Source organism: Leucopleurus acutus (assembly GCF_964270905.1).
Source record: "Leucopleurus acutus genome assembly, chromosome: 5".
Taxonomy (NCBI): domain Eukaryota; kingdom Metazoa; phylum Chordata; class Mammalia; order Artiodactyla; family Delphinidae; genus Leucopleurus; species Leucopleurus acutus.
The window spans coordinates 129310241-129337996 of record NC_139147.1 but is presented as its reverse complement, the minus strand read 5'-3'; the positions used below and the strand labels follow the sequence as shown (position 1 = coordinate 129337996).

Genomic DNA, 27756 nt, shown 5'->3' with positions numbered 1-27756 from the left:
GAGGGGACCTGAGCTAGAAGGACCTTCCTGGGATGGGTTGGCTGGGGCTCTGAGGTCCTCCTTCCAGGCCCAAGTGGGAAGAGGTGGGCGCTGACTCAGTCAGGACCAGGGGGCCCCACCACTCCTGGCCGCCCTCAAAACCCTCCAGGAACCGCTAAGCCCAGACACGACTGCCTCTCCAGAGATGACCCCTGCTCTCCTTCATGCACCCTGTGTCCAGTGAGTTCTCAGAACTCCCACAGGTTTTCCTGCTTCCTGATCTCTGCCTGGAATGTCTTTCCCTGCACCTTGGGGTCTCCTGAAATCTAGCCCATCCTGCAAGGATGGATCAAGCCCCTACTCTGATCTCTCAGCCGAATGAGCTCTCAGCACTTGTACCTAATTCTTGCTCTTAATTATGTGACCTTGGAGGTTAGGGATCATGTGTGTATCATCTTTTGTCCTCATCTACATCAGGTACTAAGTGAATAAAGGAAGGCACAAGTCACAACTGGGAGGGCCTCGTTTTCTTCATTTGTAGGGTAGAACTAGTCGTGCTGGCCTTTCAGGGCTGGTGGAAGCTCTGGGTGAGATTCCTGCACAGAGGATTGGCGCACCCCCTCTTCCTCCTCAGACCCCTTCTCTCTGGCTCCTCAGCCTCCCCGCTCCCTTGGCCATTTGCCCCAGAAAGTCTCTCCCATCTCAGGAGAACCCTTCCCCGACCCCGCATCTCCCTCTGCCAATACTCCATCTGCTTCCTCTGAGCCAACCTTCCTGCCCACCTCCCCATTCCTCGGCAAACTGCCTACGGGCTCAGCTTTGCCTGGAAATCACCTCCTCACCTTTGGGGACCCAGTACTGATGCTGCCTCCTTTGGAGAACTTCTTTTTGCTGGACCCCCTCCCCCAACACCTGATGCACTTAAGTGTCCCAGTGAGCACCTACCTCCATCCAGGTTCGCCCCAGTGGTGGAGGAGCCTAGCGCTTATCCATATCTGCTGTCTCTTCTGAGCTCACAAAAGGATTCTCTTTCCCCATCCCTGTGGCAGTTAGGCAGGGACACTGACTAGTTCTGGCCAAGGGACTGGGAGCAGAGGTGAAGCATGTTACTTCTGGGCCAAAACGTTTACTTACTAGCGCAAGACCTTCGAGGACTGCCTGGCCCTGCTTCATCCATCATGGCAGCATGTTATGAAGTGGAGGTACTGAGCCACTGCTTGGAGGCCACTGCCCTGAGAGTCACCCAGAGCCACAGTAGACTAGGACGTAAACTCCTGTTGTGTCACGTGACAGATTGGTGAGGTTTGCTACCCAGCGCAGCCAAGCCTATCCTGACTGAGTTTCCAGTTAAAGGAGTTTGTTAAATGAATGGATGGCTTTGTGAACTGTAAAGATCTGTGCACATTTTAGTTACTGTTATTGTCATCAAGCTGTAGCAGGTGCCTGGGGTCAGGGACTTCAGCAAGCTGTGGTGACCCCTGTGTGGCACGGCAATGACACTGCAGGGGTGGGGTGGAGAGCGGATGAGTGGGTGAGCGGGCAGGGTGTATCTTGGGAGAAAAACTTTCTCTCACTTATAATTTGCCAAGGGCTTGCCCACGACCTGTTTACATATTTAATCTCTGGTTAAAGGTTATAATGAATTCTGTGCTGTTGGCAGGAGATGGACATTTCTCCCAGCTATTTAGTTCTTGTGGTTGTAAAAGATAGTATTTCTCTCTTGGATTCACAGAGTTTTTATTTTTGTTTTTTCTTTCTCTCTTCCTCGCTCTCTGTCTCTGTCTCTCACACACACACGCACACACACACACACAGACACACACACACAGACACACACACACAGCCCCTGGGAATCTGTAATATAATATTTTAATATTAATTTGATAGTGACTGGATTCACCCCCAGATTAAATGTATCTCTTCATCTTTGAACGCAGCTGGAGAAAAGCACAACGTGGCTTTGTTTCCTAAGCGAGACTCTGCTAACCCGTCACCAGGTGGGCGTGTCTCCTTGAAGGTCTGTCTGTGTGCAGCTCTCTCAAGGCCTTTTCTCCTAAAAGCCTTTTCCTCTTTGTCCCTTTTCTCCGTGACTCTCCTTTAACTTCTGATGCTATAGGGCTGACGTGGCCCTGGTTAATGAACAGTTGTAACGTTCATTACTTGAAAAGCAGGTGGTAAGTGAAATATTACCTGGTTCTCTCCACCTCCGTTACCTACCTTGCTTGGCCCTCAGTAGATTCCCCCACCTCCATCCCATGGGCTAGTGAACTTCCGAGGGAACAGACTGACTCAGTAGGGGAGCTGGAGCAGACAGAGAGGTCTGGACAGCCTGGTTTGAGTCCAGATCCGGCCAGTTATTATTTGCATAAACTTGACTACACGGTCACTTCCTTGATTTCAGATTCCTCATCTTCAAATGGAGCCTTAAGACCAGTCTGGCCTCCAACATGGGGCTATGGTAAGGATCACCCCAAAGGGCTGTGGGCCAAAGGATGATTTATGGAGATGTGGCATTTAATTCTCACTGCATTTTCCCTCTCCTGTGCCAAAAAGGCTCAAGGAAGGATGGGATAAAAAGGTTCCTGCATACCCTTCCTTTCCTGGCTTTTTCATTCAGCCCCCGAGGGGCTGGGAGAGGGAGTGGAGCAGAGGGGTGGACTTCCTAGGACTGGATGTGGGGATGGGGAGCATCATTGCGGGTACACAGGACCCTAGTCTTGGGATCTGGCCTCTTTAGGGTTTCCAGGCTCAGGGAAGAAGCAGGGCTTCTAGGAGGCCTCAGACTGGGAAGGGACCAAAGACCCACAGTGGCAGGACCCAAGGACATGCAGATGGCTCTGAGAGCCAAACACAAGGCTGGTTGAGGTTGAATTTCCGGCCAGTCAGCAGCATGAGGGCCTGAAGTCAGACACAACCAATATGAAGAAATGACAGTGACACATTTTGCACTCTCAAGCTTGTAGAAGGAGAGTTCCACCCTTAGGACTGGTAGAACCCAATATAAATGTGGGCTCTTGCATTGTTTTCCATGTCCACTAGCCCCTGATTGGAGCCTTCTCCTCCTCCAGCCACCTTTGAGCTGACCACAGGCCCAGTGTGGGTCCGTGTCTCAGTGGTCTAAGCATAAGTGGACATCCTTGAGGCCCTGATGACCCACCACACAGGGTCTAACAAGCCACATCAGCCTCACACGAGGGGCCAGTTAAAAATGCCACTCCTGGGCCCCCTTCAGCCCCATATAAAGGGCCTCTGGGGCTGGGTGGAGAGGGTTGGGAATCTGCATTTTAACAACACACTCTATGAGAGTCCAACACTCAAGGAAGCTTGTTAAGCTTTGCACCGGAAGTGAAATGAAGGTGACACCATTATAGTCCCAGCTGGCAGGTTTGCCGTGGGCCAGTTGTACTGGCTGTGACCAAGTGGTCGGTGATGATTACGATATTAGTTCTCTTTTGTGTCATGGACTTAGCTGTTCATGTCCAACCCCACTTCTGCATATAAACTCAAGGGCAGGGATCAGGGCTCCTGAGAGCCCAGCACTGTGGGGTCTTGACAGTCACCTGCAGAGATTCACTGAAGGGACAAGAGGTACCTGCTGCTGCTCTGTACCAGGATGATGGGTTAGAGTGGCATCACCTCCTATCCCCATGGCCTTGGGCCCCCAAGGGTTGGGGCAGGGGCAGCTCCTCTGGCCAGAAGGTATAGGTTCTGTCTGCTCTCTAGCCAATATACATGACAGTACAAATTCATGACCAAATTATATCAACAGCAGAATTATAATATATTAATAGCAATATCATAATAGAAAAAAAGGCTTGGGAGGGCAACCATCTTCCAGAATCTGAAGGTTGGCATTCATTCTTCATGAGCTCAGCTGAAGGTAGTGCCTTCAGAATTTGGTTAAATGGCAGCGAGAAGGACCAGGGTTAGTTGCAGGGAATCATTTTCCAAGCAGGCCATTTAAGGGCCTGAGGTTGCATAGAGCCTCCCTTCCAGAGTGAGATCTGTGGAAATAGAGCTGGTGGCTTTGGAATCAGGCTGTCTGCGACAGTGGCTTTCACAAAGACTTCGGTCCCATGGCAGTGTGGCCGTTCACATTCCACCATATGAGGCCTTTCTGGAGGTGGCTTCTGGACGGGTCTTCCAAGAGCAGTGGCACTCAAGAGATCTGCATGTGGCCACAACCAATGTCCAGCTGCTCCAGAGGGCATGGCGAGTCAGCTCCCTGCTTCGTAAAGGCCAGGAGCGGGCTCAGTCCGATGGGGCGTGGACGGTCAAGGTCTTGTTGACAGTCTCCGGGTTCTTGCTTGTGCAGTCCCAGCCATGCCCAGTGAGCCCACTCTGGGAGGAGGCCTTAGTGTAGATGGAGGGCGGGGAAGCTCCAGGAGAACCACGCGCCAGCGCCGCCTTGCACAAGGTCGGTCTCCAATAAATAAATTACTTGTGGATGAAAGGCCTCCCTTGCTGGTTTCTGACTCTGAACCTGCACCCACAGCAGCAGCACCTCTCAGCCCAAGTCCGGAGAAGGCGCTCACCCCTCTGGAGGCGGTGAGAAGAGGCTGAGAAAATGCTGATGAGTGTGTTCAGGACCAGGAGAGTCAACCTCTTGGGCCTCTACTTTGTGGGCTGCAGATGGCCGAGCAGCCTGGCAGCTTTTGACATTCCCTGGGCTTCATCACCTGTTTTGTGGACATCCCTGATGGCCTCCCTTTACTCCGTGACACACAGGCTAAAGTCCAGATGAGGGAGCCCATGTGAAGCCACCTCATCTGCGCCTGGGGAGGCTTGTGGGGGAGGGGTTCTTCCCACCACTCTGAGATGACGAGTCCTGTCCTCACACCGTGGAGTGGGGCCTGGGCATCACGGCTATCCACAGCCGGCCGCAGGTCTTCACCACAGCGTGGCATTCTTAGTTCGAGATATACCCCCAGAAAGACAGAGATAAACATGCACAGACCCGTGTACGGAAGGGCCTAGAGTTAACGTGAACGGCATTTGGATGGCCCATCCTTGGGTGTCAGTCCCAGCTCTGGCGCCTGAGCGTGGGTAACTGAGAGGGGAACAGCTGGCTGTACTTCCCAACGGGGAAGCTTCCAAAGTGGCCTCTCGGGGCAGGAAGTGAGGATCTGAGGGGAAGGGAGCCAGCCCCTCCTGGGTTCTGTGCTGGTGCCGAACCCGGAGGCAGAGGGGGCTGCAGCCAGCCTCCCCCTCCCCTAGTCTGGTTCTGGCCAGTAAGAGCTCAGCCCTCCCTTCTTCCTCTGGGCAGATACCCAGAGATCTCTCCGCCTGGGAAACCACCCACTACGGGGCTGGGGGTGCAGAGCTGCCTCAGTGAGCATCCCTACTGCGCAGGATGAGCCTGGGCCTCTGGGGGCCCCTCCCAAGGGGCCAGGGAAGACCCAGCCCACCAGCTCTGTGCCCCCCCTGGCCCAGGTGCACAGCAGCCCCAAGGGACCCTGGGGTGCTCTGGGAGGGGGGGACAGGGAAGGCAAATGTTGGTGGGGTTTTCTCTCTTATTTAAGAAATGAAAAGGAGATGCCGTGTTAACGTTAGTAAATGTGGGCAGGTGCGGGGCAGGGTCCGTTCTCGAGAGCAGAGCGGCGGCCGAGGTCGCCCGTCAGATGAGGCTGGCGGCCTTCTCCTGCACGTTGTACTCCTTGTTTTTCTTCACCCGCCAGCTGATGTAGAGGAGCAGCAGCGTGCCCAGAGCCTTGTAGCCCACCTGCAGGCCCAGGTACCTGTGGGGCAGGAGACAGGCCCTGTGAGGGGTGTGGAGGCTCTGTGGGCAGCATCACAGTGGCCCGGGCCAGGTGTCCTCACCACTCAGGGCAGGATCCGGGCCCACCCAGGTGGGGCTGCTCTCCTCATTCCTTTTAACCCCAGGACCACAGGCCTCGCAAGGAGTAGGCGGGGAGTAGATGTGGGACTCCCAGTCCACTGCTTCTCGTCCCTGCCCTGGCGACCCCTGGAGGGCCAGAGAGACACTGCAGACCCAGCCGACTGGAGGGTCCTGCTGCCCAGCACAGCCAGGAGGGGGCACCTTCCCGTTGCCTCTTGGTCTGCCCCGCTCCAGGCCTTCTATGCCACTCCCACGCCGTTTCCAGATCCCGTCCTGCCCCCTGAAGCCCACTCTCCCTGCTGTTTCTGTCTGTGTGATGAGGCAGCAGGTGAGGTGGCTGGAAGAGGTGCCAAACTCAGTGGTGCTGCAGCTGGGTGCCGCCTGCCCTTGGCCTCTGCCAGGAGCCGTGACGGGCCACCTCTTTCTGAGCAGTGGGAGGCTGGCCTGGCATCATCATCCCACAGCCACGGCCTCTCCCTTTGAAAAACCTTTCTGCTGCTGTTCCCACCCCCCGAGGGTCAGTGGGGACCGCAGAAGGGGGGCCACAACAGAGCAGCCCCTGAGTCTTGGACGGCTCTCTGTGGGCCCTGAAATGCCGGTCACCGGTGGCCCCGCTCCCTGCCCAAGGCAGCTCCCCTCCTGCCCTCTCCCTCGGAGGCCTGAGAGCCTCACAGTTGCCACTGGAGCAGATGACGGCCTCTGCTTGGGCCTGGGGCCTCACCTGTCTCGGAGAGCGTCGTTGTCGTAGTAGATGCAGGCCCCTCGCCTTCCAGAGCACTGCGCGCCCCAGCGGATGCAGGAGTAGTCGATGGTGAGGCCGTAGAGGGCTGGAGACGGCAGCCAGGCTGGCATCAGTGGGAAGAGAGTTCAGAGAGCTCAGGTCATGTGGAGCTGCCAGGAGAGGCACCCGGCAGGGTGGGGAGCGAGCCCCCCAGCACCCCTGCACAGCTCACGGGCATGAGCACGGCTCTGCCCCACCCTGGGAACCACAGTGACTTTGGAAAGCAGAAGAGCTTTCCATGAAGCCTGAATTACTCTTTCACCAGAGGCTTAGAAGAGAAAAGGGGCCTGAGCCATCCTTCCAGGGCAGAGTGAGTCGCAGATGTCACTGTGGGCCTGCTCAGACAGATACCATAGTTCCCACACTTGGGGTTGCTAGGCTCCACTGGGTGGCAGGAGGCTCTCAAGGACACCAACTCCTCGGGTCCTCACAGCAGCCCGGAGGTGGGTGGGTGTCCTCATTTTAACGGGGAGGAAGGTGGGCTTGGCTGGCTCACCTTTGCATAGGCAAGCGGGGTTAGGGCTGGACTTTGCACCCTCGTTTTTGGAGGTTCAGATCCCACATTCTTCCACTACACGAAGCTGCCCTGCTGGTTTAGACAACACCCCCAGCAGACCCCCAATACCCTGGCTGCTCAGAACCTCCCAGGCCCCCTGAACTTCCCCACAGCTGAGTGGCGAGAACTGGTCCATCGGGGCCATGCCCTACGGCTGCTGAATATTCGGATGAGCCCCACATCCTTAGCTACAGTTCCAGGCAGTCACTGGATTGGGGAAGGGCTCGGCCGGATCCACACCTGGGCCAGGCCACCCCATTCTCAGAACCACTCTGAACAGTCTCTCAGACTCTGTTTTGGGCCCTGTGGGAAGCTGCTTCTGGAGGAAAGAAAAAGGCTTCTGCTTCTGGCTCTGCCCAGAGGTGGGAACCTTCAAGAACCAGCCTCTCTATTCAGACCTGCTGGCTCCCTAATCTCCAGGTGAACAGGGGACGGAAACTGGACACAAGGACTGACCTTCCTGAATGCTGTTCCCTGAATAGAAATAAAGTCCAGAAAAATTTTCAGCCAAGTCCCAGTGGGTAATTTGAAACTTGCCAAGTCCTTTTTTCTACCCAGGGTGGAATTGCCTTCTCAGGTGATGAATGGATCCCTCCAGCCTGGGTTTTCTATCTGTGGTGGCCACACTGAGTTATCTGAGCTCAAATGACAAAACAAAGGCAGCAGGTGCTTTGAGCCTCAGGAGAGGGGCTGTTTTCACCGTGGCTGGAAGAAGCAGGGCAGGGCTCTCCAGAGCCCATCCTGGCTGCTGTTGGGCTGGGCGGAATGTAAGGTTTCCTTCCCAGTGGAGGTTTCAGAGCAAGTTATAAATGGAAAGGCACTGTGGTGACGACCATACCTCTGCCACCAGGACAGGATAGATCCCAGTGTCCAGTGTCCTGTGTGCTTGTAATATAGGCCAGAGGAGCAGAGTCTGAAGGGGGGCTTCTGGGGCGAGAGGAGCAAGTGGCCAGACACCGAGAAATCCCACTGAAAAAACTGATTCACTCCTCATCACCCCACAGCTCCCCCAGATTTGGTCGGAGAGGGCCTCCTGCTCAGCAGGCCCAGGAGAGACATCACCCACACACCCCAGTGTGATCGTGGAAGCTGCTACGGGGTGAAGTGCAGATCAGACTCCCAGATAATAATGCACCATGCGCTCTGCAGGGATTTCAGCGTTTAAGGTCAGAAAGTGCACCCTGATCACAGATGAAATCCCTCCACTGCAGTCACCGTATTCCCCGCTGCGGTGCATGCCCCCGGGTCCTCAATAAATCTGTCATTTTATCTGGTCCCTTTACTTAGTGTGAATCCGTCCTGGAATCAGTCCCTTTACTTAGTGTACCTTCACTGCAAGGGTCTCCATATTAGTGCCCTGTGTTTATCTAGTGCTTGGAGGTGTCCAGAAGGGACAGTCCAGCGTGAGCAGTCTGGGAAAGGACCTGCAGGGCAAGCTGGGTGTTCCCTGATGCCTGCAGGCAGCTTGTCCTCCTGTAGCCAGTCCTGATTGCTGTGCACAGTTCCCTTCCTCCTGGGTTCTGGGCTGCTTGAGAGCAGGCAGGGTTGGTCGGCAGAGGGCCCCACTTTGCTAAATAGAGGTAGGAGGAGTGTATTTTGTCAAATGGAAAGGAAGCCAGGGCTGGGCTCCGCTGCCGTTCTGCTTGGGACAGGAGCACGAGGTTTTGTTCCTACAGCGAATTCTTGGAGAGAGATGAAAAAATACCTGCCTTCAATGTTCTATTAGGCATTCTCAGCTGCGTCCACTTTTCCTTTTTCTTACATACTTTCATTTGGTGTTAATGCCATAGATGGAATCTTTCCTAACCTCAAGTGATGGGGAAACCGCCCATATGGGATTTGGCATTTACTGTTGTGTTGACTGTGTACAGCTTCTCTTTACGACAGAGATGAGACGGGGCTTTCCCCGTCCCCACCCTGCACCCCACAGCCCTCTGATTCCCTGTCATCTGGGGCCACGGGGAGGGGGGCATCTCTGACACTTACCCAGCAGACGCATCAGCAAGAACTGTACTCCGATGGCAAATGACTTTTCCTCCTGGTTCACCACGCTGAAAAGGCACACAGGAAATCAGCAGTGGGAGGACTCAGGGCTGTGCCTTCCCCCCACCGGGGCAGCCACAGCCTCAGGGCGCGTCGGAACCTGCCCTCACATGGCCTGGCTGGGTTCCCCGGGGCCCCGAGCTCCCGTTGCTCCTCTCAATGGTTCTCAAAGCATGATCACTGGACCAGCAGCGTCAGTATCCCCTGGGAACTTATTTGCAAGGCAGATTCTCAGGCCTTGCCTCAGAAGAAGAGTCAGACACTCTGGGGATGGGGCCCAGCGATCTGTGTTGGAAGAAGCCCTCCAAGAGATTCTGTGCACACTCAGGTTTGAGAACCACTGCTCTCTGTGATTTTCTGGGCTGCCCAGAGCCCCCTTCAAGAAGCAAAGGGCAGAGCGTCTGGGAGCGGAGAGGATACTGAAGGCTGTGTTTATGGCCGCAGGTCTGAACAGCTCCTGTGGTGTTTACAGCAATAGAAGACAGCCCTGATACTAAGTGTAATTAGGGGCCCTGGGCTGTCGGCTCCTGTGTGCAACTAAAAGAATCCTCTACTTTGGGCCGGCTTCGTGGGCATGCGACCTGTGTGGCCTCACAGGGCCCCACCCTCAGAAAGGTCCCGTGTTTGCTTTAGTGCTCTGCTGTGGCTGGCTTGAAATTCTTAATAGTTTTCAAACCAGGAGCCTTGCATTTCCATTTTGCACTGGGTCCTGAAAGTTATGCAGCCAGTCGTGCTCCCACCCTTCTTCTCTAAAGAGGAGAAAAGTGCTTGGCTGAGGAAGGAGGTTCAGAGAGAAAGGAGGCAGGCTGTCTGGAGGAGGTACCGCCAGGCCCTGTCATCCCGGCTGGGCGTGGAGCGGAGCGAGGACACGCCCTTCCACGAGGCGGGGGGGGGCGGCCAGGGGCGGGCCAGCTGTGCCCTGAGTGCACGCACTCCTGAGCGGGAGCTGGCTGGGGGAAAGCATTCGGGGGCTGAGGGGCCAGCAAGGGAGGGAACTCAGAAGTAATCCCCAGGTCTCTGCACACGTTTTGTTTTACCTCCATAGTTCTGCTTAGCAAACTGGAAAGGGACCTTCTTTCAGCTTCTCAGAATACCCACTGGGGTGAAGCAGCGGGGAGGCACCCACTGGGATCCCCCACGTGGGAAGTGCCTCTAATCTCAATCTCATGGACGCTCCCTTAATTGCCCATAGATGCCTTCAGTGGTCCGATCCATAGGAGAAGCTTCCGTGTCTTGGTCCTTATCCCTGGGCAGACTCCTCTGGATTCTCAGCTAAATGGGACTTGGGAACCCCAGTTTGGCTTCTGATAGAGATTTTGAGTTCCTTGTACTCTCTGCCCCTTCAGCCCCGACTTAACGCTGGCTCTCTGACCTCTCTTTCCTGATACATTTTCGGCAAACCTTCACTCCCAGCCTGTATTTCCATGCCTAGCTGGAGGCCACGACTGATACAAATAAGGTTTGGGTCACCTACAATGCCATCGTTAAGCCTCACCTTCTCCATACGACACAGCATCCATTCTTTCATCTTTCCCAGTGGGATTTATCTTTAAATCATTTTGGGATACTGGGGCCTCTTCTCCAATTTCACTCCAGCCCTTGACCAGAGATTTTCTAGAAAAGCCCACCCTGTGGTTGAAATGGTGCTTTGACTCCACTACTTCCCCATCCCTGGGGCTTGACAGCCCTCTGGGAGGTGATCTAACAGGGATGCCCTTCTCCGCTGCTCAGGGACTTCCTTATCCTATTCCCTCTCCTCGTCATGGCCACCCACACACCTTTCTCAGGATCCCTGGGTCCACCATGGTCCATCTGACTTGGGGTGTAAGAAGGGAAGCCCACTCAGGGGCCTTGGGTGAAAGCACGGGTACTTGGAATGCATGGATGGGGAGCAGTGGAGGAGAGGGTGGTGCTGGGAGGCAAGGTGCTCCCAGCGTCCCTACACAGTCTTGCGGAGTATGCTAAGAATGCAAGGTCCTGACTGTTCGCTTCGTGGGCCATTTCCCAGGGTTGTAGCTGCAACAAGCATCCTTGAGGCATGAGGTAAAATCTTCTAGACCAGCAGCAGGCTTGGTCTGTATAAGCAGTGGCTCTCCCAAGCTCAGTGTTCCTTAGCTGTGACCTACACCCACTGCAGGCGAAACATACACCTGAGCCCCTCCACGTCACCCAGTAGGACTTGGGGGGCATGGATAAATGGTGCAGCATGAGGTTCACACTGCTTGCTGTGCTGTGAGCAGCAAAGTCCTTTGGCTTTGACCCGGGAGTCTCCCAGCCTCTGCCAGCATCCTTGTGGAACAGTAACAGAAACAGGAGCTTGGTAGTTTGCAAGCTAACTTGTAAATAAGGTAAAATCCCAGACCCTTCCTCATCTCCTAGTCTTCTGGGGAAACTAGCCACCTAGCTAGCTGATAATAGTAATAGCAATAACAATAATTTGGTTAATAGTGATAATTAACTAATATGCAGAGCACCTTGTATTTACAAAGCAATTTACCATATAACCCTGACACCAATCCTTCGAGGTCAATATCATTAACCCCCTTTCATCCGCGAGGAAACTGAGACTCGGTGAGATGGGCAACACCCAAGGACTTTCAGCCAGTACATGGCAGAAGTGGGCCTTTGACCCTGGCCCTGGGCTTCCAGATCCTGTGTTTTTCCCTCTCTGCTTGCCAGACGGATGAGGACACGAGGGAGGCAGGCAGGGGGTGAATTATGCCCACTTGGTTGAAACCTTTTTTTCTCCTTCGCCGAGGGTGAGGTGAAGGGAGGTCATTCCCTCTCCACACCTCAGGGGCACCTCAGTGCTGCTGTAACAGGATACCTCTGTCCTCCCCTCCCACCTGGCCGGCCCCTCCCTTCTGACCTGGCTCCTAGCTCCACACTGTGCTTTTCTCATTTCCATCCTTTCCGTGGCCCTCATTCTGTCTCTGGAACTTTCCTCATTTTCCTTCCCCGATTTTATGTATCCAACTGAATTCTCCTCCACCCTCTCAGTTCTTTTAGGACTTGAAGATAAATGAGTCTACAGGCGTGCAATCAGGCAGCCTGGCTTGGTCACGTGGCTCAGCCGTCAGGCTCTGCCCTCCCTGTGCGGGATGGAGGCACAGGGACCCCGTGAGACATGGAGTGAGGCTGCAGCGAGGGACTCCCAACAAGCCCGGCACAGAAGCCCCCGCCACTGGCGCACCAGCATTATCTCCCTGTATCACCCCAAGAACGTCCAAGGACACTGAGGGGCACGAAAGGCAGGAGAGCTGAGAAGGGGCAGCTGGGCACGAAGTGAGGGAAGCGTGGGGAAGGAGAGGCACACTCACCGCAGCACCATCATGTAGAGAGGGTTGTGGGAGATGCAGGCTATGAGCGCCACAAAGGAGATGAGGAAGATGGCCGGGAGCAGGAAGTGGGCGCAGGGGATGGGGCACGGGCCCGTCTTTGCTGAAGCAGATCCTCCTCTCACGCAGCTGCAGTTCGAGTAGGTCTTGGAAGGAGAGGAAGGGGAACAGGGGAAACCTGCTGTCATTATTTCGACTCCACATACTTTTAAATGCCTGCTCCAGCTCTCGCTCCTCTGCCCTCCCTGGGGAGCTGGTGATGCTGGATGCAGAGGTTGGACGGGAGACCAGGTGGGGGTTTCAGGTGCCCCATGGATACTGCCTCTGACCACTATTTGGGCAACAGAAACCATCTTCACCAAAACCAGTTGTCCAGCGTGGGCTGGGCTCTTCCCGCAGTTACACCCGCATCAGGATATGTAGGATTCCACTGCCAGGCACTGCCCACCCAGTGGGGACCGGGGCCTGGGAGGGCCCTCCTCTGGAGCAGCAGTGGTTTTGTGGGTTGCTGTTTTTGCTGTTTGTGTGTTTACTGCAGGGACATTAAAGGAAGATAAAAATAGGGGGAGATAGCAGTGGGAACCCAGAGGAATCTACTGTACTTTCTGCCTGAGAGAAATTCTTCCTGTCTGCAAAGATCTCTGTCTCAAGTCTGCGAATCCATACGGCTCAACACTGTTGTATAGCTCTCCTTGGTGGCCACTGCCTGTCAGGTGGCCTTCACCTTTTCTCTCACATTGTCTGATAGACCAGCCTATGGTCCAATTACTGTAAGTGTCAAAGCAGTTATAGGGGCAAGATTAGAACTAATGAACTGGTATGCTTCCTTCTACCAGGCATTGGAACTATGTACCCTTTTTACTTTGGCTGCTAGGAAGCTCATAATTAAGTTATATACAGTGTTGCTGCTACCTCCTTCAGTCTGGATTTTTTTAAACATAGATACTTTTCCTTATAATTTGCTATTTTTTCTTGATGTTATGCTAATGGATTTTGGTCTTGATGTGCTTGTGCTGTTACTGGAAACCTGTCAAGATTATTTCTGGAAATAGATGAGTCAGAGGTAAGTAAATAAAGATAAGAAAACCACAGAAGCCACCACAGGCTCCTCCAACTAGAAGGCAACTGAGAGAGCATCTTGTCCAAGTTCTTTGTCCTCCTGCTGCCTGAGAACCACGCTCCTCTGTCCGCAGAGCTGGCTGTGGAAGCAGCCTTGTCCTGTCCTCTCAGGGGAGGATGGTAAATGGGTCTAGCCTTGCCTGTGCCCTCCACACAGGCTTAAAGGAATAAGATGCATCCTCTCCTTAGGGCATCCTCAGGGGAACTGCACAGACTTCCCAGTGCTCTTAGGAAAAAGAACATCCAAATCCTAACCTGACCCCTGCCGGCTCCCTGGCTGAGCTGGGTATGACTCTTCTCCTCACTCCGTGGCAGCCCTGGCCTTCTCTCTTTTCTCCTGTGCCAGCTCATTCATGCCCTGGGGCCTTGCAGCTGCGTTCATGTTCATTCTGTTCATTTCACTCCCAGGTCTTCATAGTGTTTTCTTCTGGTGGTTCAGTTCTCATGTCACCTCCTCAGGGAGGCCCCCAGGCATTCTCTGTCCCATTAAGTCTCTTCATGGCATGGGTTACTTTCTAAAACTCCCTTGTGCATTTATTTGGTAGAATACAAACTCATGAGGGCAGGGACCTGGGCTGATGGGTTCCCCCCTGAATACTTAGCACCCGTGGCTGTGTCTGGTGTTTACTAAGTATTTGCTGAATAACCGCACAAACGACTGGACTTGGTTTGCTGCTGTCTGGTCCTGGGAGGCTGGGAGCCGTAGTGCTCTGAGGGCTGGCCAGGACCTCACCCAGTTAGCCTGGTGAGTGTGGGCTACCTGAGTGGGAGGCTGTGGCCGGGAGATACCTGGCCTTGCACAGACATGCCCCAGGCTGAGGCAGCACCCTGAGTTCTAGTCTCAGATCTGCTCCCAAATAGCTGCAGACTTCAAGCCAGTTGTGTGGCCATAGGTGAGTGTCGAGAGGGATTGAACCAAATGACCTCTATCACCACTTCTGGCTCTAAGCTTCCAGGTCCACATCACAGAGGCCCTCTGCCTTCGATTTATGTGGGCCAGTCCATGTGGCCTTGCAACACTGCCAGGATGCAGACAGGCCCATCAGGATCCTTCAGGGTGAGGCTGGCAGTCCTCAGCTGAAGGAATGCTCTGGCTTGTTTCTGCTCTGAGCATTGTTAGGCCTCAGGAATGTGAATTTGTTGGACATCGGCCAATCTTTAATTGACTTTAGGCTGTAGACATCTGGTCATGACCCTAGGGAAGGGGAGGTGGAGAGAGGGTGGGTGTGGCCCAGAGGCCAGGATGCTGGGAATGAGTGGGGTGGAGCCCTGCCCATCCCGAGTGGAGGAGCAAGCTGCAGGGGCACACACTCGGCAGGGGCCCGGGGCCCCTCCGGCCCTTACCGGTTGCTTGGAGACTATAGAGCTGACGTTGATTTCACTGCAGCCAGCATGGCAAGGGGAGAGGTACTCAACCCCATCGTCTCCACAGACCGGGTGGAAGATGGAATCTGGGCACGAGCAGTCCCTGCGGCAGGCGGGAGGCTGTGGATGTATAGAACTTGATGTGCTGCCAGCAAAACAGGAAATGGGAATCAAACAAAGCAAGACCAAAGGAAAACCTCTCCACTCCAGCCCAGCGTGAGTTCCCCTCCTGGTTAGTGTGCCTGTGCGTCTCTGTTTGTCTTGGGCCAGCGCCACCCAGGGATCTGAATTATGTCTATTGGAGCCAACAGTGAATTTGGCCAGTGCTCATGGCACCTCTACTTCTCCTGCTAGTAGGATCCCAAACTACTAGTCATTGGAAATGCTTGGTTGGCAAATCCCCCACTTCGGAAGGGGTCGAGACAGCCAACCAGTCAGGACTCTGATGAGAGAGATGGCAGATGCTATGGGAGAGTTACAGGCAATAATTTCCCTTCCCTTCTCTTTCATCTGAGCTCAGGCTGAGGCCCCTTGAGGCAATCCAGGGTCTAGATGGCTCCCGTCTCTGGGTCTATGTAGCCATCACCCAGGTCGCTCCATTCCCCTGAGCTTCAACCAAGGGATTTCACTGGCTGATCTCACCAATCTTACCATATCTGATATTCCTGATCTTCTTAGGGGAGGGTCGGGATTGGGGCTGATAAACCAGGGTTCAGAGCTTTGCTAAAATAATTACACTAATCCTAGTTAATGGGCATCCCTCATGCTCCAGGCACTGTCCCCGAGGGCTTTTCATGCGTGCCAGCCATCGCAGTATTAGTGGTGCTCCTTTTGTGGATGAGGAACCTGAAGATTAGATAAGTTAAGTAGCTTTCCCCAACCAGTAAAGAACAGTGCCAGAACTAGGACCTGGTCTGATGACAAAGCCCCGTGCTAAACTCCCAGTGAAAGCCTTCTTGGTCTCTCTCAATCCACAGCCACAAGACCAGGACAAACCAGGGGGTGGGGGGGTCCCATCCTGAGTGACACTCCCTTCCCTCATACCCACCAGAGACAGGAGAGTTTCTTTCAAAGAGAAAGAGAAAACACCAAGGCTGAAAAGTATGGCATCTCCAAGTATTGCAACCTCACCGGGCAAAATCTTAAAGAAGAGCTGTTGCAAGGTGGCTCCCAGGAAAAAAGTAACGGCTCCTTGCTCAGCACACTCCCTCATGGGCCTCAAAGCCCTTCCTGAACATGAAGCCAGACTTAGAACTTAAAACCATGTTGCTTTATGCAAACCGACAGGTATGCTTTACCTGCCCTCTTCCTCACCTGCCCTAATTTTTCAAGTCTGCCATCACCTTCCTTGTTCTTTCTCAGACCTTTGCAGGTCTCCGTCTCTCATCTTTCTTTGGCAGCTCAATAAGACTCTGTAATTTTAGCCGGTACAGAGTGGATGCTAAAGGTAGACAGTTCCTGGTTTCTGAGGCTCACAGCACTACAGATTCATCCTGAAACCAAACTAATTAGTTTTTGGTGCTTCTTAAAAAACCGAACCCTAACCTGATTGCTGGTGCCCCACTAGGACCCTCTGATTTCCTCTCATAATTGAGCACACTACTCAAGATCTGATTTTCTCAGTTGCCACATAAGAGATTAGATCAACGAGGGAAAAGGAGAGAGGACAGTTGAAGAAGCAGAAAGGAAGACGTGTGGCAGCCACAGACAGGCTCTGGCCCCGGCCTCATTCCCACTACCTGCGGGGGTTGACCTCTGCCACGACTGGTGTGGAGCAGCCCATGAAGAACAGAGGGGCACAGAGGATCATGGAGATGGTGATGATGGTGGCAGCCACGCGGGGAATGGTTTGCAGAGAGAAAACAAAACGCTTCATGAGGATTCCTCCAAACAGCATCCCCAAGGCCGCAGCAGGGAGGTTCACAGCACCTACAGACGGAGAGAAGCTGGTCTGGGTGCACAGGCCTCGCAGTGTGTGTGGGCCGCACACTGAGCTGGACCACAGAGAAGGGGGCATGGCTTCCTGAAGCGACATTCAATATGATTAATTGCAATAGTAATAAACGACATTAATTGAGCATTTACTGCAGAGTTATCTTGACATGGCAGACTGCCCTGCCTGTGCCAAGAATAAAGAAAGAAGTGGGGCCCTTGCAGCCAGAGGGATGTGGGTTGAATGTGCACTTATTAAGCGCCTTTCATTACCTGGCCCGTCCTTGAACTATGATCACATGGGGTTAGCAAGGCACTGGTGGCGCCCCCTGCCTGATGTGCTAGTCAGAGGCCAAAGGCTAGAGGCGTGAAGTCACAGCCAAGAGCCACACAGGAGGTCAGGGGTCACGCCCTGACCACCTTGCCACTTCCACATGGTCAAGCTCACCTGTGAATTGGGCCCCATAACTCCCTTGGGTACTTGGTGGGACCACATCAGTGCTTCTCACCCTCAGCTGCAAAAAACACCGATGCTGGATGCTGGACATTCTGCTTTCATTGATCGAGGGTGGGGCCTGGGCGTCCGTATGTCTTAAAGCTCTCCATGGGAGCCTAAAGTGCAGTGGGGATGGAGAATCACTGGGCCCCATACTCCTTATCCAGGTGAATGTCTTCAAGTCATTGGAGAAGAAGGAAAAAACCCAGAGGCATCTTGCCCAGCCCCCAGTTCAATCCTCTCTCTTTCCTTTGTCGCCCCTGATGATGTCAGGGCCTTTGGGAGGCAGTCAGGCTTTCAGCCCCTCTGACAGGGTGGAAGTCATCCCCCAGCCTCCGCCCACTCCTGTCTGGAATGATAAGGGCCTAAGAAATCTGCCAGGAACGGTCTAGACTGCCAACCTGGAAGAATGTCCTTAAAATTCTTTCTCTCGGGCAAGAACCCTCTGGCTCCTGCCTGTGTCCGGTCTAGGGGTTCCCAGCCCTGGGTGGGTGGTGGGAGGGCCCAGCTGCGGCGGCACCCGGGGGACTCACCGATGAGGAAGTTGGCATAGGCTGCGGAGGCGCCGTACTGCTTCTCCAGGAACTTGTTGAGGAAGGTGGAGAGGCCGGCAATGACGGAGGAGAAGGTGCACTGGGCCAGGACCACCAGCATGAAGAGCGGGCTCATCAGGAGGCTCAGGAAGATGCGGGGGAACCCTGCCAACAGGCTGCCGTCAGGGCCGGGCCTCCGGGCAGCGGTCACAGGGTCCGCGACACTGGCCACTGCCCTTCCTCCCCCCGGCCCCCCTCCAGGCAGCTCCTCTCTCTTCCTCAGGGCAGAATCCAGGCCCTGAGCTGTTCAGTGGCCTGTTGGGGGCACACAGCCACTCGGACTCCACTCAACATGCTCATGGGCTGAATGAAAGGAGGACAGGCCTGGAAGAAGTCAGGCGGAGGGTGATTGTACATGATGGCTGCATCCATGGGAAGGGAGGGGAGAGGAGAACGTGGGCCAGGCGGTGTGGGTGGGGCTACCTCTATCTGAGTTTGGGTCTCCTGCTATCTGCACAGCAGCAGTCACCAGGGCCCCTGGCAGAGCCCCTCGTGAGGGGTTGTCCAATTTTAGACCACCTGCTTTTAGTGCCCCTCACCACACCTAATACCACATGGGCTGGGCTACCCCGGACCGCCCCCACCCCAAGCCAGCCCTCCCAGGGCTGCCGGGTCACTCAGTTACGTTTAATGAAATCCACCAGGGAGCTTCTTGACTTGGCCTCTTCCATCTTCCTTGCCTCATCTGCTATGGTGGGAGTCCTCTGAAGGCAGCGAAGGGGGTGAGGGTTAATGACCCAGGTTTCCCTGCAGCCACTTTCCCTGGGCCCTTGATCCCTCTGGTCTTAGTGGCTCAGGGCTGGGCAGTGGTCAGCCACCCCGGGTGTGTGTGGGAGGGCGTCCAAAGCCATCATCACCTGTGTGTCGGTGAGCCCGGTGCTTGGCCACCGACCAGAACGCATCCATGCCAGGGCCTCCCAAGATGTTATTTCATACCTGGGCGTATTATTTCGTATCTAACTGCTGGCTGATGCCAAAAGGCATCTGAGTGGATCTCACCCCTCGTCTGTCTGTCATGGCTACACTTCTTCCCTGTCCTCAGATTCCAGGGGCTGCGGGCTTCTGGGACGCTCTGGTCTAGAATGACCTCTGTTTTCCAGCTCTCTCTTTCAGTCTCCTCTATGGAGTCCCTTCTTTCTTCTGGGCCCAAACCTGGGTACTGTTCAAGGCTCTGACCTGGCTCTCAGCCTGCACTTTCTGTGCAGACCTCCTCAGTGAACTCGCCTTCCGCTTCTGAACTTGTTAGCTGCAGCCTGAGGCCCCCAGCTCTGAACCACCACACAGATGCAAGGCCCCTGAGCTCTGACACCATTAGGATCCCCCAGGGGACTCATCAGCAGGCCTAGGAGCTCCCATTCGTTTAGTGCTTTCTCCACAGTGGGCACCACACCCAGCGCTCTGCATGCAACCTCCCATTCCTCACAACCTCCTCCCAAGATAGGGACTCTATCTCCGGTATTTTAAAGCAGAGGAGACTCCGGAGCAAGGAAACTTGCCTAGGATCCCTCAGCTAGTTGACAAGTAGCAGAGCTGGATTCAGATTTGCCTCCCCGCAAAACCACCCCGATGTGCTGTCAACCTCTGAAATTCTTCCTCAAGACAAGTGGAGGCCCCTCTCCCCTCACCCCTCCTCCAAGCTGGGCCTAGATCTCACACACCTCATTGCCAGACGTCCAGCTCTGCCTCTGGCTCTGAACCTCGGCACAAATTTTTGCCCCTCTCAGCTCACTGCTGAGTCCTTCTCGGCACCCCCTCCGAGGACATCTACCCCTGCCCTTGCCTCATCTGTCCGGCAGCCATGGCCTCGGTCCTCAGCTGCATCCCCCATCTCTGCACTGGCCTCATCAGATCTCCAGCCTTCATTCCTTCCCAACTCTCCAACCTCAACCTTGACCCAGTTGCCATGCTGTCACCTGAGTGGGCACCATTCACTCAGAATTTCATGGGATCAGAACAAGTTTTAGACCCTTCAGTCTAAGGGCAAGGCCCCCACCCAGACTTCTCCCTGCTGTTTTCCATTCTCATCCTTCCCTGATTCCTTTCCCCAACAGATATGACTGGAAGATGCAGGGCAGGGCAGTCGGCTCAAAGTATGCTCTACTCACAGCCCACCCTCACGCTCTGCAGCACTAGGAATCCCCTTCTTACTCAGTCCTTTAGGGTTAGACATGACCGGCCCTATCACATGCAAAAGTCAACTGCTCCAGGTCACATATGCAGCTTTTATTGGCTCTTAATTCTTTATCCCACTTTAGATGAACTCAGTGTTTCCCCAAACTACATTCCCTGGAGCCCTCCTAATCTGTGAGATGCTAACACAGTAAGGGAACACTGATGAGATACCATCTTTTGGAAATTCACAAGCACTCTTACCTCTCAAAGCCTCTCAGAAGTCCTGTATCATGAAACTTGTTTAGATTTCACCCAGAATTTACTTAACCTGCTGCAACTTCTCAGCTCTGTTTATTTTCTACCTCTACCTACTATTATGAAACTCTTATAATAGGTAGAATTGTGTGTAGAAGCTTACCTCCATTCCTCTGGGCATTGCTCGAGGAAAGAAAAAAAAGGGGAAAGAGGTAACAACCAGGCAGGCTGAGGAAATGAGCAGGCCCAGCCACCAGGCTCCTATCCATCGGGGGTCTCCGGGGCTCAAGTTAACTGCAGCTGAAGAGAAAACAAAGGACACAAGTGTTTGTTGGATGAATGCATGATCTCACCTTACTGATCGGGGGAACTTTCTTCCCATGATGCAGAAGAGGTAAGCTGTGAGCTAGCATCTTCGTCCAGTCGGCGTTCTCTCTCCAGGCCACTCTGGTCTTCTCAGAGAACGGAGGCCACTGGGAGGATCAGTGAGGTTAACTTTGGCCTGCAAGCGCCATTTCACTGGTCTATTTTCAAACCCATGCATGTATTCGTGGTTTCCAAACCTGCACTCTTAATCACTGGATGCTACTGCCTCCCAACTCTATTGATCCCTAAGAAAGGAGGCCTCATAATCCTTAGATGCTCAAAAAAACCACCACCAACAGAGTAGGCTACCAGGCCGCTGAAGGCGATGCTTTCTTCTTTGTAGTCTCCCATCCACGTCTAAGGGTCTGCCACTGTGTTTCTCTCTGTAAAGAAACTACATGGGCATGGAAGGAGGGAGAAGATAGCAGAACAGCCCTCAGCCCAGCACTGTCCTGGGCACTGTCCCTGGTGGCCTGGGAGCTCAGTTGCTAGTCTCTTTGGGACCCAACTCAGGAAGTGCCAGTGAAGGGCAAAGATGGCTTGACCCTGAGCAGACAGCTCTGCTAGCTTTGCCCTTTCATTTGAAGTACAGGTGGATGACCCTGAGCAGATGACCTTGTGGTCAGACAGTCCCAGGGACAGGAGTCTATGGGCTCTGGCAGCATGACTGGGTTAAGGCCTGCCCACATTCTTTGTGAGACAGGCAGGTTCTGATCTGGGTGCTGGGCACTGGGGGGTGGGGGTGGGGTGCTATTCCTGAAGGTCTGGCTTGGACCTGCCTTCCAGCTACATCTGGCCTGTGGGAACTTACATATCACCCACACACGCCCCAGGCATTGCCCCCCTTGGCTCTGCCCTGATGGTTTCCTCCACTGGGAAGGCCTCTCCCATCACCACCTGTGTAATTCCACCCACATGGGATGCAGACCTCACCTCCCTGGGAGGCCCTCCCTCATCACCTCATCAAGCACTTTGTCTGTCCCTCTGTTACACTGCCAGCCTTCCCTGCCTTGTGGGAGGCTGGGGTGTGTAAGGCAACCTCACAACAACCATATGCCCTTGCAGGGTCCATCCTGGGGTCGGCTCCCTGAACGGTTAACTCAGTACGTGTGCTCCTGTCTATGGACTGTACTTTCTCATCCTAAGATACACAGTGGCTTCATCCAGATCACTTTTTAAAGAGCTCACTCCTGTCAACCTCAATATATATCAGGCATGTTCTAAACACTGCAACATCTCTATTTCCCTATCATTAGCCCCTTTTTACAGATGAGGAAACTGAGGCACAGAAAGGATGAAGATACTTGCCCAAGATCACTCAGCCAGTAGAGGAGGTGGAACCAGGATTAGACACAGGCTCTCTACTACCTGTGCCCACATGGTTAAACACGATGTTACACCCCTCTGGATGGGAGTCATAATCCATGTGTGTACTCTATGTAGTGCTTCTTCTTTTCCCCAAAAGAGCTCTTACCAATATTTTTTTAAGCAATCAAAACCATCTTAGAATCAAAGAATCATAGAGCTCTTTTTAATACCACCACCAAGACAGGCAGCTGTGGTGGCAACACCTGAGGCCCTGCCCTAGGTCTCAAGGTTTCCCGCTGCAGAAAGTGTGCTTTCTTAGGGCAGAAAGTGTGTTTTCTTCAGCAGCGCATCCCCCTTGCCCACCCCCACCCGCTGGAGAGAGGAGGCCCACCTGTCCGCTGACTACAGGAGGGAGGGAGAGAGTGGGTGGCGAGGGGGCCGTGAGCATTTAAAGTTCAAGCTTCATCCTTGTCCTGACTGGCTGGGGGTCGTGGTCCTGGCACACACTCACCTGTGTCCACTCTGCCGTAGTCCACAAAGATCTGCAGCATGACCGAGCCCAGCAGGTACCCGAAAGCCGGTCCGAATACAGAGATGGCAAATAAGATGGCTGGAAAGGGGAGGAGGAAAGGAGGCTGAGAGGGTGGCAGCCTCGGGCTCTTTCCCTTGCTGAGGGCTTCCTGAGACATCACCCCATCTGTCCCCTGGCCCTGACAGGTCCACACCTGTGGCATTTACTACAGGCACTCAAGATCCTGAGATGTGCGGAACCAAAGTTGTTTCTCCTCCAGCCAGATGCCAGAGAGATCCGCTTGCCGGGAGAGAAGCGGCCTCCTCGGCATTTGCAGATGCTGGCCCAGGTGCGTGTTGCTGGGCAAATCTCCTTGCAGGTACAGTGTGGCAGTGGCAGCCCTGGGGGAGCTTGTGGGCCACAGAGCCTGTGGGTGTGGTCTGTCTGGTCTGGGCCGTGGGCCCTGAGGATGCTCAGTGTGGCTTGTTCTAAGGGAAGGATTTGGTCAGTCAGATGGTCATGTGCTATCTGCTTTGCATATGCTTCTTTGAGGCCAAACTTCTCCCTAAGTGGATGGCTCAGAGAACACGTGTGCCCAGCCTGTGCCCAGACGTGACAGATGCAGTAGCTACTGCTGGTCGAGGAGCTGCCCGGTGCCTGCCCTGGGACCAAGGGCTCACATACATCACCTCAGGTACTCCCACGTCCCCAGTGCACAGAGACTGTGGGCCCCATCCTGCTGGTGAGGAGCTGGGGCCTGGGCTGGGACTCAAACCAGGTGTGTCAGATCCCCAGACCTCTGCACGCATTGGCTGGGCCACGTCAGGACCCGCCCCCATCCCGCAGCCCTCTTCAAGCCCAACTCACAGATGTACAGGGGCGAGTTGTTGGGCTCCGAGAAGTCGTCCACATAGGAGATCCCGAACGGCTGGATGGGCACCGTGCCGATGCCTGCCAGCAGCTGGGCCACCACCATCAGACCCCACATGCTGCTGGTCTCCTTCCGGGAGTCCTGGGTGCTGCTGTGGCACCTGCTGGGGGGCAGGCCCTGCCAGTGTTTCTGACAGAGCTCAGTCTGGAGACGGCTGCTGTTCCCTGTAACGAGACAGCGGGCACCGGTCACCCCCGCCCTGGAGTCCTGGCCGCATCAGCTGGCTTCCAGACCCGGACTTTCTCCCAGGCCTTCTGGGAGCGGCTTCAGAAACAAACGTGAGAGGAGGGGAGAGGGTGTGCTCCCTGCCCTGAGGCGGCGCAGCCCTTGTCGGGTGTGAGAGCCATCCTCGTCTCCCGGGGGTCCATTCCTTCTCCTCTCTGGGTACAGGTGGGGGGCTGGGCATGGAGGGATCAGTACCTTCCTCCCTGCGAAAGAGGGAGCCAAGGTCAACACCCAGGCTTGTCGGCCTTCAGCGTCCCTGTGCGCAGTCTCAGGCTCGGGCCCCCAAGGTGTGGTTCACTTTAGCAGGACAGAGGTCATTCTGTCCCACAGAAGATGGTGTCACCCCCAGCCTGGGATGCTCGCCGGGGGTCATGACCCCCAGAGCCCTCATTCCTAGATGAACCCGGCATTGGGTCACACTAAAGAGCCCTGTTGTCAAAGGCATTGAACATGCTTACCCCACCTGTCAGCTCCCAAGGATCAAGAACCTGAAGGGACTTTGAGACCCTCTGGTTTAAACCCCCCTGTTACAGATGGGGGGCGAGGCTGCACCCACAGGAGCTAGACTGCACCTTCTGTGAGGGCCCCAGAGGCCGCAGTGTGGCCTGTGGGCACCAGTGCCTATGGCTTTGGGGACCTGGCCAGGCTGGACTGCCCCTCCCATGCCACTGTTTCCAATTTGGCTCACACTAAACAAAGAGCACTGTCCGCTCTCCGAGGCCTTGACGGCTCCTGAGGGCTCCTTTCCATGAGATACCTTCTCTTCCAGCCTTGTAGAAGCCAATGGAAACTGCTAACATCACGGATCCCTCTCCTTGGAGTTCTGTTTCACTCTCATTTGTGGCCCTCACAGAGGTGGCAGAGCTCTGAGCTGGTGGGCCTCAGAGTCCCACAGAGAGGAAAAGTGAGGGCCGTGGACGGGATCTGTCCATCACACTGGACTCTGCCCAGTGCTGTTGAGCTCAGGGCTACCCTGGACGGTGGGGCTGGGGAGGGATCTGCCCTCCTATCGTCCCCTCACCTCCCGCAGACACACATGCTTGTCCATCCTGGCCCCAGCATCTCCTGTCCTCTATACTAGTGCCTGTGTAGGACATGTTTAAAAACCACTGGCCTAGGGGCCTCCCCCATCGATCAGGGGGCCCCTTGGCAAAGGGGGCCAAGACGCCTGTCTGGTCAAGGTCATCCAGACCTGACACCAGCCGTGTGCAGGGGAGCTGTGTGCACCCAGGCCAACGGCCAGCCCCAGACATTTGGGAGTGTCCCTCTGTACCTTCACCCTCCCACTCCACACCCGCTGTCCCACCTTTCAGTTCAGGGTTTGGATAAAGAGTGGTCTAACCACATGGGTAAATAGGAGGCGCCTCTTAGAATTAGAGTGGGGAGGTAGCCTTACTGACATGCAGAGACAGCTGTATCATCTTGTAGAGTCAAAAAATAACTAGTAGGGCTTCCCTGGTGGCACAGTGGTAGAGAGTCCGCCTGCCGATGCAGGGGATGTGGGTTCGTGCCCCGATCCGGGAAGATCCCACGTGCCGCGGAGCGGCTGGGCCCGTGAGCCATGGCCGCTGCGCCTGCGCGTCTGGAGCCTGTGCTCCGCAACGGGAGAGGCCACAACAGTGAGAGGCCCGCGTACCGCAAAACAAACAAACAAACAAAAACTAGTAGTTTGGAGAAGAATATGATCCCTAATTTATAAAATGTATGCGGCCTAATGGAATATGCAGAGAAAAACTCTGGAAGACCATGGTTCTCTCAGGGTGATGGGATTGTGATGATCTTTGTGTGTGTGTGTGCTTGCCTCAGTGTACTTTCTAATTTTTCTATAATGAACACAAGATACTTTTGAAATAAAGCAACAGTGAAAGCTTTTAAATTAAAGATTTTTTTTCATAAAAATATATAGCCAAAATGTAACAATGTCTCTCCCACTTCTTATTTCTTTGTTCCACAGCCATTGCCCTAGGCCTGCAAAAGTCAGGCCCATCACACTAGGGCTGAGTTTCTCTGCCCACCCCAGCTTCCCTGACGCCTCTCCTTGCTTGTGTATTGGGCCTTTCTCTGACTTACACGCTTTACTGTAGCGATCCAAGTTCCAGCGCCAGAATTTTTAAGCTTCTATTTACTGCACAGGCAGACACTGCCAAGGCTGTGACGTACATTTTGTCCTGTTCACAGGGGTTATTGGCCCACATAAGTGGCTGATCTGGGGCAGAGCTGGTATTTGAACCCATATGTGCCTGACTCAAAGTCCTGAATGAAATCAAATCTGAAATGGCAGTTTTGAAATGACACAACACACATTTTTCAGGGATGGAGGAGCCAGGCCTGGGGAGATTCCTCTACCCATCCCTAGTTACATTCAAACACATGAGCCCTCTGACCTCTGTAAGCGGCTGGGAACTTCCTCCCAGGTAGAGGTATCCTGGAAAGGGGCTGGCTGCTGGGAGTTTTGCTGAAATCCGAGACAAAGAGACGAAACAAACACATGGTATAAAGAGTCAAGAAATTGGCTTTGGTGAAATAAGCCAGACACAGAAAGACAAATACTGTATGATCTCACTTATATGTGGAATCTAAAACAGTCAAACACAAAGAAGCAGAGAGTAGAATGGTGATCCCCAGGGGCTTGGGGGAGGGGTAAATGGGGAGGTGATGGTCAAGGGTATAAGGTTTCAGTTATGTCAGATAAGTTCTGGAGATCTACTAGACAGCATAGCGCCTCTAGATAACAATACTGCACTGTATACTCAAAATTTACTAAGAGGGTAGAACTTAAGTGTTCTTAACACACACACAACAGTAATAACGGGGCAGGAGGAAACTTTGGGACGTGATGGATATGTCTGTGGCTTTGATGGTGGTGACGGTTTCATGGGTATATTCATCCTCAAGTTCATTAAGTTTTATACATTACTATGTACAGCTTTTTACATGTCAATCATATCTCAATAGAGGTTTTCTTTTTTTTTAAAGAAAGAAAAACTGGTTTTAGCCCCAGGTAGCTGTGTGATCTTGAGCAAGTTTCTGAACTTCTCTGAGCCTCAGTTTCCCTTTAGGCAGAGACCATAAGGTGGCCGGATAGGGAGAGTCCCTATGGGTCATTAAAGTGCTAGAAGGCTATGGTTCCAGAAAGGGGAGCAGGCATGAAAAGTTGGGCCCGCTGGTTAGTCAGCATGGCTGATGGCTGTGCCTACCCCTTTGTAGGAAGGCTGGTGTGCCTCAGTGATGCTGCAAGGGCCTGATTCTCAGGATCGTCACTTTAGTCTGGAAGCACAAAGCTGTGAAATGTTCCTGCTGAGAAAGAGCCACTCCTCACCACACTCAGGAACCCTCCCACCAACACTGCCCCATGTCCAACGCTCAGAGACGGGGCTGTGGTGCTGGCAGACTCACGCCCATCCCCAGGGGGAGGCCCAGGTGGCTGTGGGCTGGCAAGGCCCATAGATGTTGGAGCAGCTGGACTGGGAGCCTGGGACCTGGGTTCTAGTCCTGGATCTGACTCCTCACGTCAGTGACCTTGACTTTGAGAGACCTCAGAGGATTCTGGGGAAGGGGCCATGCACTGCAGAGGGTGGGCGGTAGCCGGAGGGCCAGGCTCACAGCACACTCCGTGCCCTCAGTGCGGCAGCCACACGGACACCCCAGCAGGTGAGCGTTTACACGCTGTGGGCTGTGCTAGTCTTTAGAAAAAGACCCCACTACCCTTCTCAAGACCATAAGGGCAGGTTCAGGAATGAGGGCAGAGCTGGTTGCCTGGCCCTGGCCACCCTCTGACCCGTGCTACCAACTGGCCAGGTGCAGCTGTGTGGTCACTCAAAAACGGTTGGCCACTCGCCCTGCTCACCTCCCTCCGCCAACTTTGACTGAGGTGACACACATCCAAAGGGCTCGTAAATTAAAAAGCTGCTCAAATGGGCAAGTTCTCAAATGGGCATTTCTTTTCAGAAGGTTCAAACAAATTTCGAGTAGATTTTGTATGAGGAAACGAGCACAGTTTGGAGTTC

The 27756-nt window shown here is 54.1% G+C and overlaps 1 protein-coding gene across 1 annotated transcript in view; it reads right to left on the bottom strand.

Moving 5' to 3' along the window:
• Positions 1 to 3736: 3736 nt before the first annotated feature.
• SLCO2A1 (solute carrier organic anion transporter family member 2A1) overlaps positions 3737 to 27756 on the bottom strand; it is a 78092-nt gene continuing 54072 nt past the window's right edge. Inside the window, exons 4-14 of the mRNA XM_082839911.1 lie at positions 23461 to 23688; positions 22594 to 22692; positions 20572 to 20708; positions 18667 to 18745; positions 17982 to 18146; positions 16760 to 16949; positions 15000 to 15165; positions 12519 to 12682; positions 9142 to 9206; positions 6540 to 6663; positions 3737 to 5717 (exon numbers count right to left, since the gene is read on the bottom strand). Coding sequence (XP_082696037.1) covers positions 5597 to 5717; positions 6540 to 6663; positions 9142 to 9206; positions 12519 to 12682; positions 15000 to 15165; positions 16760 to 16949; positions 17982 to 18146; positions 18667 to 18745; positions 20572 to 20708; positions 22594 to 22692; positions 23461 to 23688 — 1538 coding nt within the window. The 3' untranslated portion in view covers positions 3737 to 5596. The remainder of the gene's footprint in view (positions 5718 to 6539; positions 6664 to 9141; positions 9207 to 12518; positions 12683 to 14999; positions 15166 to 16759; positions 16950 to 17981; positions 18147 to 18666; positions 18746 to 20571; positions 20709 to 22593; positions 22693 to 23460; positions 23689 to 27756) is intronic.